General features: G+C 45.9%; 1 protein-coding gene across 2 annotated transcripts in view; it reads left to right on the forward strand.

Moving 5' to 3' along the window:
- The window catches only part of GRAMD1C (GRAM domain containing 1C), a 1,543,720-nt gene that overhangs the window by 1,418,077 nt on the left and 113,075 nt on the right, over positions 1-12,568 (forward strand). For both annotated transcript variants that reach the window (XM_086935588.1, XM_086935589.1), the window contains one exon: positions 10,937-11,047. In XM_086935588.1, the coding sequence (XP_086791714.1) occupies positions 10,937-11,047 (111 nt within the window). The remainder of the gene's footprint in view (positions 1-10,936; positions 11,048-12,568) is intronic.

Raw genomic sequence — 12,568 nt, forward strand, 5'->3', positions numbered from 1 at the left:
TTCAGAGTCAGAGAAACCCAAATTAATATATGCACGAACTCAGTAGGCAAAGCCACTTGTTCGTTGGGCCTACTTCACTGGCCTACGTGAGGGCAAGATTAAAATGCAGACAGGTTTGAGAATTTCAGAACCACAACTTCCGGGCTATGGCCAAGTCCTTAGGCCTTTCGGCCACGGGCATTCCTTCCGCTTCTGCTTTTCACTCCTTTCGTGGCCAAGGAAGGGGCGCCCAGACACGTTTGTTTAGGAGCCACAGGCCTGCGCAGCAACAGTCTCAGCGTAGCCGCGGACTTGGGACCCGCAGAGGTGGGTCACAAGCCCAGCGGGCGGGTCAGTTCACCACCTCCCCTGCCGCAACTGCCTCCAAACCTTCCTAGTTCGATTTCAGGCCCACCAAACACCAGTGGGTGGCAGATTTCACCATCACTGCGGACAGATGGGTTCTGCAGATAGTCCGACGGGGCTACTCCCTCCCCTTCGAGACTACCCCTCCAGCCATGCCACCTCAGTCCCACCGCAAGTCGGGGGATCACTTGGCACTTCCTCAGCAGGAAATTGAGGCCCTTTTGGCCAAGGGGGCCATTGCGCGCGTTCCAACGCCAGAAGTAAGTTGTGGTTGTTACTCCCACTACTTCCTGGTTCCAAAGAAGAACAAGGGCCTGCGTCTTATCTTAGATCTTCGGAACGTCAATCGCTTCCTCCGGAAGGAGAAGTTCAAGATGCTCACACTTGCTTTGCAAGACTGGATGGTAGCATTGGACTTGCAGGACGCTTATTTTCATATCCCCGTCCTGCCGGCGCACCGGCGTTACCTGCAGTTTACGGTACGCCATAAGCACTTTCAGTTCACCGTGCTTCCTTTTGGTGTTACCAGCGCCCCTCGAGTGTACACGAAAGTGGTGGTCGCAGCTTATCTGCGCAGATCATGAGTTTCAGTCTTCCCCTATCTCAATGACTGCTTGTTAAAGCCGGGTTCGCCCCAGGCAGTCGTCTCCCACCTCCAGACTACGGCTGAACTCTTGAATGTGCTGGGGTTCTCCATCAATGTGCTGGAGTCGCATCTGAATCCCTCTCAGAAGCTCCTCTTAATCGGAGCGGGTCTGGACCCGGCGCAGTTTCGGGTTTATCCTCCCGAACAGCGAGTCTGGAACATTCAGACTATGATTCCGATCTTTCAGCCCTTGTCCTGGGTTTCGTTCAGGATGACCTTGAGGCTACTGGGCCTCATGGCCTCCTGCATAATGCTGACCAATCATGCCTGATTGTATATGCGGGCTCTGCAGTGGGACCTGAAGTTCCAGTGGGCACAGCATTAAGGGGACCTGTCCGAGTTCGTCCAGATCTCAGAGGGCACTGCGCAACAGTTGCAGAGGTGGCTCACGAACCAGTGTTAGTTCAGCGGCAGATCTCTCCTTTCCCCAACCGGAGCACACAGTGGTGACGGATGCGTCCCTCCTGGGATGGGGTGACCACATGGGAGAGGCGAAGATCAGAGGCCTCTGGTCTCCGGTGGAGTGCAGGCTCCATATCAAACTTTTGGAGCTCTGGGCGATCCTACTTGCACTGAAAGCATTCCTTCCCTCTGTCCAAGGGAGAGTAGTGCAGGTGTTCACAGACAACAGCACTGCCATGTGGTATTGCAACAAGCAAGGCAGGATGGGGCCCCTCAGTCCTTTTGTTCCTTCTTTCTCTGGTCTGGCAGGGCTCTGCTCTGGGCACTATTAAGGGCTACCTTTCGGCAATTTCGGCCTTTCTCAGGCTGCCTGATCAGCTCTCTCTTTTCAAGTCCCCTGTTGTAAATCGATTTCTCAAAGGCATTACTCACCTTTTCCCTCCTATTCCGTTTGTGTTGCTGCAGTGGGACTTGAATCTGGTTCTTACTTATTTGATGTGCGCTCCTTTTGAGCTGCTTCACAACTGTCATCCTTGTTTACTGGCTTTGAAGACTGCTTTCTTGGTTGCCATCACCTCCGCTAGGCGTGTGAGTGAGCTCCAGGCTCTTTCCTGTAAGCCTCATTTTCTTTTGAGTCATCCGGATAAGGTTGTGCTTTGCACTTGTCCAAAGGTTGCCACTGCCTTCCACATCGGGCAAACTATCACCTTGTTCACTTTCTTATAGCCTTCGCACCCTTCCAGTGAGGAGGAGAGGTTCCACCGTCTGGACTAAAAACGTGCACTCTCATTTGACCTAAATCGCACACAACAGTTCCGGGTGGATACCCAGCTCTTTGTTGGCTACGTGGATGCCTATAAAAGCCGGACTGTACACAAGAGGACTATCTCCCGCTGGGTTGTCTTGTGTATCAAAGCCGGTTATTCTCTTGCTAAAGGCGACCAGGGCGACAACAGCTACTACTGCATTGGGACGTGGTGTCCCCCTGCAAGACATCTGTCAGGCAGCCACATGCTCCTCACTGCATACTTCTACTAAGCATTATTGCCTTGACGGTCAAGTCCAGATATACGGCTTCTTTGGCCGTTCTGTTCTCCGTGACTTTCTGGTGTGATCTTAGTTCGCAGACCCACCACTGGGGTTGGTATTGCTTCTAAGGTAAGGAATCTATCACTAATGTGTTTCTTTCAGATGAACACGTTACTCACCTTCGGTAACGATATATCTGTAAGAAACATTAGTGAGTGATAGATTCTTTACCGCCCCACCCATTCTCCCTGTTCTGCGAACTGATTTCTAGGGTTAAGGTCATCCCTTTCAGGACCCTAGTTTCAATGCACCAGTGGTCAGTATCTTGTATGGCTCTGCGTTCCTGGCACGGGAAGTCTTGTACAGAACTGACGTCAGCGCACGTGGGCGCGTCTAAGTAGCACCAGAGAAGTCATCTCGGCGACTACGACACCTACGACGTACGCGGAGCCGCACGACGACGCCTACCGACAGCTGACGAAAACTTTCTGGATCCAGTCTGATGCCTGGGGGTAATTCTAAAGTAAGGAATCTATCACTAACTAATGTTTCTTACAGATATTTTGTTACCAAAGTTAAGTAACTTGTTCGTATGGTCATCTAAACCTACCTCAGAACTGTCTGGATATTCTGAAAGAAGCAAAACCACCATCTACACAAACTTCTTATGCCTTTAAATGAAGAAGATTTTGCATTTGGTGCTCCTCCAGGCATATCGATCCTACCTCTTGCCAGGAGGAGGCCATTCTCACGTATTTATTACACCTTGCTAAATCTGGCCTTCAATACTCTTCAGTCAGCATCCACCTGTCTGCACTCACAGCATACAGGAAAAGTCCTTCACAAATCTTGGTAAAGAGGGTGTTCAAATTCAGTCTGGACAAGACCAAGTCCATTTTCAAATCTCAACAGCTATTTACCAATTATGGCCCAGTTTGCATAGGTTTACCTACCTCCAAACAGTCAGTCTCCAGGGGGATCGTTTCTTGCATCCTCTGCTGTTATCAGCTAGCTAATAAATCTCTTACTGGTAAGCCCAAAGCTCACTCTACTAGAGGCATGGCAGCTACCACAGCCTTGATGAGGAATATTCCCTTGGTGGATATTTGCAAGGCAGCTACTTGGAGATCGGTCCACACATTCACTAGACACTACTGCCTTGACAAAGATGCTCAAGCAGGACAGGCATCCCTCAGAAATCTCTTTGCCTAGCAGTGTCTATATCTTCTGGTTTCTGTCAAATCCCCGGCTTCAGGAGTAATAAGCTTGCTATTCTATTCAACGCTTATGACTATACATGGAAATCCCCTACGAGAGAAGGTACAGTTTCTTACCTGTAACTCCAGTTCTCTCGTAGGGGTATTTCCATGATGGTCATAAGCAACCCTCCCTCCTCCCCGGTTGAGTAGACAGACACTTTCATGCTCCGCTATTAATCAGCTAATACAGCCTTCAAAAAGAACTGAAGTAACTGCCTCCGGCTGAGCATGATGGGATATTGGAGGTCTCTCTGCTCTCAAAGTAACAGTTTTTTTTCTTTACTTATAATGGCAGCCTCTAGGCAACATTGCCCTCTACTTCATCTCTGTTTTCTCTCATACATAAAGGGTTTGCAAAGGTTCTTTTTCTGTTCCTTTACAAAGATTTGTTTCATGCACTAGGTGCATATTACTTTACAGGCTCCAAGATGAAGAATTCTGGCCATTGTAGCCGGTCCTTAGGCTGCATTATGACTTTCTTAAGTGACTTTTCAAGGCCTTCCCGAAGAAAGGCGAACTCCAGCAATTAAGAAGTTATATTGGATTAAGTGCTCCGGGGTCCCCGCAGATGGGCAGGACTATTCAAGGCTTATGACTATCATGGAAATACCCCTATGAGAGAACTGGATTTACAGGTAAGAAACGATACCTTCCTGACCACCTAGAAGTCAGACATTTGGACACCTCTGCAGATTGTAGGACCGTACTGGGGCAGGCATGTGCTCCTGGTATGACTAAGTCCTGCAATGTCTACATTTCTACATTTGGTGCAAGATTAAAGGTCTGACTCTCAAATCTGTACAGCAGCACCGAATCAGCCATGCCAAATCCATCTGCCCAGAGAAGGCCTAAAGTGTACATCAGTCAAAATCCATCCGCCTGCTATATTCAGGTTCAGAAGGTCTGGTGATTCTCCGCCATTATTTTCTCAAAGTCATCAAACAATTCTTGAAAGGCTTACTTAAACCTTTCCCCCCCTAGTCCCCTAATGAGGAGAGGTCTGGCGCAGCGGCCATGGCGGCTGACTCCGGAGCACGGATCTCACGGTTCGATCGCCAGCGGCAGCCCAGCCCAACACCCTGTGACTCTGCGCAAAAGCTTGCTTAATCTCCCCAACGGCCCCCAGCACCTTGAGACCCTTAGGGGTGATTAGTTCACGCTTTACAAATGCTGGGTTATTATTATCATTAGTCCGACAACCTTTGATGAATGGGAACCAAACACAGTGCTCAGTCAGCATATACTGCTGCCTTTTGAACCAATCCACAAGACGGATCTCTAGTATCTTTCCTTGAAGACAGCACTCCTCTTGACTTTGACATCAGCAAAATAAGTTGGGGAGGTCTAAGCCTGCATAATACAAGAACCATATCTGCAATATTCGAAGGGAAAAGGCACTTTATGCACTAACCTGACGTTCATGCCCTTGGTACCTTCCGACTCCCATTTGAATAAGCCTATTATTTTTCATTCTTTCTTTCCAAACACGTTGAAAGTGGCTGAAAGTGGCCTAGACACTCTAGACGTCTACAGGGACATCATATTTTACATGTACAGAACCACAAGAACATCCAATCAACTCTTCTTCATTTTTGGTTGTCAAAACGGGTCCCATCCCCAATTTAAACAGGGCATTCCTTGCTGGAAGGGTAGGGCAATGGCACACCCTACAGACACATGTCAGTGACAGCTGTACTCAAGGTTGGAGTGCCATTTCCAGACATTGCTTGGGCCTATTTGGAAAATCAGGTGCATATTTACAAAACAATTACCTGCACTTGAATACAACAGCAGACTCTTCCATCGATTAAGCGATCCTAGGCAATCTGTTTCTTTGAAGATAAACCTGCTTCTCACTTCTTGCATGTATGATTCAAGTATGTGAATCTAGGGAAGATCCACTGCTGGAAGAGAAATTAGTTACTCCACTGTAACTCCAATTCTCCAGCGTTGGTATCTTTAATAGATTGACAAGTGACCCTCTCTCCTATCCGGTCAGCGGCTCTGCACTTCCCATTCATTGTCTGAAGTTTGAAATGAGGTGGGTGTCCTAGTAAATCAAAACAGGTGTTAGGCCTTTGCCATTTTTAGGTCGAGCCTAGAGACAGCGCGCAAGCACTGATCTGCGAGACTTGTTATAGTGAGGTATGGATATGGAATATAAGCCCCTTGTCATAGTCCTTCCTAAATGCTGGATTCCGATTCGTAAATAGGCTTATTACTCTTCCTTGGTACCGCCTTGTCTTTAATTGTAACCTCCCATAGCGACTGGCCCTTTTACTTTGGTTGTTACATGATACCTTTTATTTAGTCCGTAAGCACTACTTTCTGTATTCAGTTTCTCTTACTGCAGGCTCGACACAGGCACCCGCTTTCACTTTAACACGGGTGCCTGTATTATCTCATTCCTCCCACCCCCTGCCTGATTAATCTTGCTCCGTCGCCTTCGTGTCTGTTTCTCCACCCCCTCCCAGCAACCAGATCTACAGCCCCGCCTCCTCCGTCTACGCTGCCCATATCCTGGCTTGTTACAACTGTTGCTTATAAGCGCCATGGAGTGACTGTCATTATCATGTTAAAAATGCACAAATGGCGGCAGTCATCTGCTGGGATCATGATAAACCGAGGTAAACAAGCCATTAAACGTGCACTCTTTCTTACTGCCTGAAAAGCAACAGTTGGAAAACACAGCAAAGGTCATGCCGCACAAACAGCCAAGCTCCCATCTGCCATATTAATGTGTCGGGCCCTTTTATATATGTATTTCTACCCCTAACATGTGTAAAACTCAAAGAGCTGTGCGCAAAAGACCCTGGCGTAAGCTCCGCTTAGCAGATTTTCATGCCCTTATGGAATCTGATCCACTAGACCCTTTTGCTGATATTGAAACAGGTTATGACTCTTTTTGCACTTGGTTAACCCAGGCACTGGATAGACTTATTCCAGCAACATGGGGTAAAGGTCGCATGCAGGACGCCAATCCTTGGTACAACAATACTTTGGCGGGCCTCAAGAAGATCTGCAAAAGATACGAACGCGACTGGAGAAAAGATTATTCCTCTGAGAAAAAGACCTGCTATCTAAAAGAACTTAAAGTTTATCTTAAAGCCATTTGCAGGACTCGGGCGGAGTACTATGCCACTGAAATAAAAATTAGCTCTAACCCGGCTAAGGTCATTTTTAAAATTCTTAAAGAACTCAGCAGAAAAAAATCCGCTAATATTTTAACTTCGGCGGCTCAGTGCGAAGAGATAGCTTCCTTTTTTGTGGAGAAGATCCAGGGTATTTATCACGCCTTTACCCCTGTATCACAGCCTTGCTGTAGCTCAGTAACGAGTCTCAGCCTTGCCTCCAAGCTATCGGTTATTACCGAAATCTCTGAAGAAAAATTTGATCAGCTAACTAAGCTTATTAAATCTGGTTCCCCGGCGGACCCCCTTAAGCCTGCCCAATTCAGAGACTCTTCTCTGTACTGTTTAGCCCCGCTACATAGCCTTATTAACGCCTCCTTTTCGGCTGCCACTGTGCCAGTTAAGTGGAAGCAGGCATGGGTTTCTCCTATACTTAAAAAACCCACCTTAGACCCCTTGAAGCCCGAAAACTTTAGACCTATTTCGTTGCTTCCTTGGGCTCCGAAGATTGCTGAGGCCCATGTAAACTCTATTCTTACCAACGTTTTAAATGCCAATGACACTCTGGATGAAACTCAGCATGGGTTTCGCGCCGGTCATAGCACGGAGACGCGCTCTTGGCTATGACGGAGCCTCTTCGGACCACTCTTGATCATGGCCAAACGGCGGCACTGATCCTATTGGATCTCAGTGCCGCTTTTGACACTGTCTCCCACCATATCCTGCTCCATCGGCTTGAAGAGGCAGGGATCACGGATATGGCCCTTGCCTGGTTTAGGTCTTTCCTGACCGACAGATCATTTCGTGTTTCCACTCCTCCCTTCCTTTCTAGGGCGTACTCTATTGGGCAGGGTGTCCCTCAGGGTTCGGCTTTGAGCCCCACCCTGTTCAATCTTTACGTTCAGCCACTGGCTGCTGTCGCCAAAGCGTGGGACCTTAACATTGTGTCATACGCTGACCACACGCAGCTAGTGGTCGCCCTATCGGAAAGTGTCATCATGGACCATGTAAGGTTCAAGGCAGGTCTGGCTGCGGTAGCAGAGTGGATGACAGCTAATTGTTTACAACTTAACGCCGCTAAGACAGAGTTGCTATTGGTGGGCAAAAACACTGAGTTATGGGGAGACCACTGGTGGCCTTCTACTTTAGGGATAGCTCCTACACCTAAGAAAGAAGTGAAAAACTTGGGAGTCTAGTTAGACTCAGCACTAAGCTTTGGCACCCAAACGAAAAAAGTTGCCGCCACCTGTTTTGGCATACTACGTAATCTAAAAGCAATCCTGAAATTCTTTGACTCCGCTACTAGGCAACTAATTGTTCAAGCTATGGTGTTGTCCACATTGGACTATGCCTGTTCACTGCTCTTAGGTGCTAATAAGGCGGAAATTTCCCGTCTGCAACGCATTCAAAATGCGGCTGCTAGAGCCTTAGTAGGTTTGCCCCGTTTCAGTTCCACCTCTGCTACTATTCGGAAACTCCACTGGCTTCCTGTAGCTCAACGGATACAGTTTAAGACCTTATGTATTTCATTTAAAATCTTAAAACTGTCTACCCCTAAAATGCTAGTGCCATTGCTGAATATGTATGTGCCCATGCGGGCTCTACGATCAGCTGGCCAGAACCTGGTTGAAGTCCCCCGGTTCAAGCGAAGCAGAGCGGGTGGACGTTCTTTCCGCTTTTTAGCAGCAAAACTATGGAACACTCTACCAGTCCATATTCGGGAAATGGAGGAGTTTTTTCAATTTAGGAAAGCCATCAAAACTCACTTATTCCCTTGAAAATATTTTTTGTCTCTCTTTTTCTGATCTCAGTTATGTTTTGCTCAGGATTAGCGCCGGGACGCCCATTTGGTTAGGCAGCTGTGCGCTTTACAAATCATATAACATAACAACATAACACATAACTTATGGAGAAAATCCTAGTTGTGGTCGGTAGCAGGAGAGTTTTACATTCAACAGCTGTCAGCCTTAAAGTTTCAGAACTGTCTGAAAGCGATCAATTCTCTGTCTGTGAAGAGACAGGGAAGCAGAAATATCTGGGCGGAGTGGGGCTCGGGTGTATAAGGTGAGCTACCAATCCCAGACCAGCTCCTCATCTGGCAGGAAGATCCTGAGGTTGAACCAATGGCTCTCAGCTTGACTTCGCTGGCTTAGAATGAACCTGTGCACGAACCCCTCAACAGAACTATTATTTTGAGATATTGTACTCCAAAGCATTTTCACCATTAAGAATTTGGAGTTACACCTCAAGAGGAAAGGCAAGATACTTCATTTTCAGAAGCATATCTGAGTTGGAGCAGAACACTGATTAGCTTTAAAATGAAACACCTTATTTTCAGTCTGGAGAATGTTTAGAGCACTTCTACTGAAACGTCAAGACACAGTCAAGCTGCCTGTGGAGGAGAACTAATAAGTCAAAGGAGAGCTCTGTCGATCTGTCGCGTCTCCAGTATTTTTCGCGCTGGAAAGCAGAGTTAAGACGACATTGCACAGTAGCTGGGAGGGCGCCTTTGTCCGCCTACAACAAAGGTTTACATCGTAATAACAAACACGACAAAACAGAAAGACAACGTCTTTCGATCTCATCTGGTGAAGTGTTGGTTTGTTACATCACTGATGCTTCACATTAATTCTTACCTGTTTTCTGAATTACTCATGCCACGCATCATCCTTCTATGTATTCTGGTTTATTTAGTCCTATTGTGTTAATCATTCGACAATACTTCAATTAATGCAGGTCCAGAAACATGTCCTGATTCCCTAAGTCGGGGCACAAGTCCTAAAGAAGTAGATGGAATGCATTAGGTCTCGCATTACTGAAAGTTTGAGCTATTGGCGTTGCACATAATAATGCAATGCCAGAGCTCCACCTATGAGTAATGTGAAACCTATTGCATTGCAAGTGCTTGTTACACTGTTTAACGCTATTTTAAAAGTACCAGCTGTTCCCTAGTCATGACAATGGGGAATGATTCAAGCATTTGAATCTACGAAAGATACCATCACTGTAGAACTAGAGTTTCAGGCAAGTAACACATTTCATGTGTTCTTAATCTCATTTATAATGCATCAAGTAATGACAGTGGGGGAAGCTGGTCGTAGAAACCACATATTACGTTGCTTAGCAGCTCAGTCGGAGAACCCCAAAGCCTTGGTAAACCTCCTTCGGTGCTTCCATTCTAGGAGTGAGCAAACTTGGCTCCACGTCAAGTGTTGGAAGCTGGTGCTCTCCCTATCAGATCAAACCAAACTCCTGGTTTCTCATTTGTTTTTCCAGATTGTGAATAAAGTGGTTCTCATTGTCACGGTAAAGGAAACTTGTGCCCTTTAGGTTGTCTGTGACTAGGATTTTATTCAATCAAACTGCACCGTTGAATGAGGCTCTAAGTAAAGTCGTGTACATTTCCATGAAAACCCACCAGCAACGCTTGAATGCCCACAAAGATATGACTTTTTGCATTGTTCTTTAACATCCAAGTATCTATGCCATTGCCCCTCCCCTGGGAACACATGTTCTCACTCATAGTCCTAAAATTGCAACTGCAGAAAATCGAGCAATTTATTATTCTATAGGTTCTGCTTTTATGGCCCAGTGTCTATTTGTGCCAGCAGTTGGCACTTTTTACACACCTAATTCAAAATTATGAGTGTAAAAAGAGTTGAGAATGTGAGAAGGAACCCAAAACATAACGTAGATCAAATTAAATTAAATTGAAATATTTGTATTATAATACATTTAAAACTAACCATCATTCCAATTTTGGTATGTATTTGCTTGAATGTATATTTAATTACATTTTTAATAATGGATTAAAATGTAACAATGTAATGAACTGAGGGGAGTGCTTCCGGTGGTGCCGTATACACTTCCGGCAGACCCACAGCTCCTAGAGTCGCCTGGCAGCACCTAGGGCGTTGCACATCTTTTGCCTCAGAAAAACGATGTCCGTCCCACTATGGCATCTAGGCATAGGGAGTGCATAATGCGAGGAGTCCATTATACAACTGTTATTATCCATCAGAAATACTCCTTCCAGTGGTTAAGTAACCTTCTGCTTATGGCTGCTAATGTTACCTGGGAGCACGGTGACTGCCGTTAAAGGAGCTTCTTCTCTTTCTCTCCAGCTTGCTGTTGCTCGTCATTTTGAACGTGAGTCTCTTCTTTAAACTGGCGATGATTGAACAAGCAGCCCAGTCATTCCACCGGGTCCACATCCTGGAAGAGGGCGCTACAAAGTAAGTCCAACTACACTCTTTCTTTTCAAGCAAACAATGTGCATTTTCTCAAGTTATGTTTTTTGCTGACCTCCAATATATTTTGTGGGAGTGTACTTTTGCAACACAATTCCTCTTTCAGAACTAAAAGTCGAACACCCGAAGATACTCTTGTTTTACCAACAGGTGGGCGAGCCACTGAAAGCACAGACCTGGCTCGAGCCAGGTGCCTGCCTCTGGCTCACGGTCCACCTAGATCCACGAGCCCAAAATGAGTTGAGCTTCTTTCTATGTGGGTTATGCTTTCCTCCCTCTCTTTACCTCATGCACAGAAAATGAAAAGCAGATCATTAATATTTGAGATAAAAATGAAAGACAAATAGATATCCATTTAGTGTCTGATTTGTACGAAGTGAAACTAGAAAACATGCAATTAATCCCGGGTTTGCTGGTTAACCAATGTGTGTGATTTTAGGCAAATATTTTATTTCACCGATCTGCTTTTTCTTCATTATCGCACAGGAAAGTACCTTCAAATACGTGAGTTCAGAATATGAGCTGTACAAAAACGCATTTTGCTTAATTTAATAGACTACAATGTTGCTCTATCGATGAAAATGTGGGCACATGACAACTGACTTGCCTCTTACTAATGGCATTGTCGCCAGCCCGGGGCAGGGATGGTCTCGGTTCATGTTTATAAAAGCTATAAGTGCTTTTAGTGAAGTAATATAACTTATTGTATTGTAATTGTATTTGGATAGCACTTACTACCCCTGACGAGGCGTCGAAGCGCTTTTTCGGCAAGTAGCACGCTACTTTGGGGCCCATAAATGATTAGTGTTGAATTGGTATAGTGAAACATGCAAGTACATATCCAGTTATTTGGATTCGCAAGGATAGCAAAAGGATAGAAGAAGAAAAAAGGTTTGTATTTATATAGCGCTTGTTACCCCTGATGGAGCGTTGAAGCACGCTACTCCGTAAACCCAGAAAGGATTAGTGGTGAATTAATATGGTGCAATATAAAAGTAATTCAACTGGTGGATATTAGTCAGTTATTTGGAGTGAGAAGGATAGCGGAGGGATAGAAGGGGAAGAAAGGTTTGCATTCATATAGCACCTGTTACCCCTGATGGATGTTGAATCGCTTTTCTGGCGAGTAGCACGCTACTCCGGAACCCATAATGGATTAGTGTTGAAAATTAGTATAGTGAAATATGAAGTAATTTGAGTGGTGGATATGTTATTCAGTTATTTGCATAGAGAAGGGTAGGTGGCTGGATAGAAGAGGGAAAGAGGTTTGTATTTATATAGCACTTCCTACCCCTGATGGGGTTTTGAAGCACTTTTTTGGCAAGTAGCACGCTACTCTGGAACCCATAAGGATTAGTGTTGAATTAGTATGGTGAAACTCGACCCACAGCCAGTTCTCCTGCCTCCACTGCTGTCAGACCTTCACCTCCACCCTGACCCCCGGCACCACAGACACAAGTGACAGCGACACCCTCCTAAGATGCATCCTTCTCAACGTGCGCAACA

This window comes from Lissotriton vulgaris, chromosome 8 (assembly GCF_964263255.1).
Source record: "Lissotriton vulgaris chromosome 8, aLisVul1.2, whole genome shotgun sequence".
Classification (NCBI taxonomy): Eukaryota; Metazoa; Chordata; class Amphibia; order Caudata; family Salamandridae; genus Lissotriton; species Lissotriton vulgaris.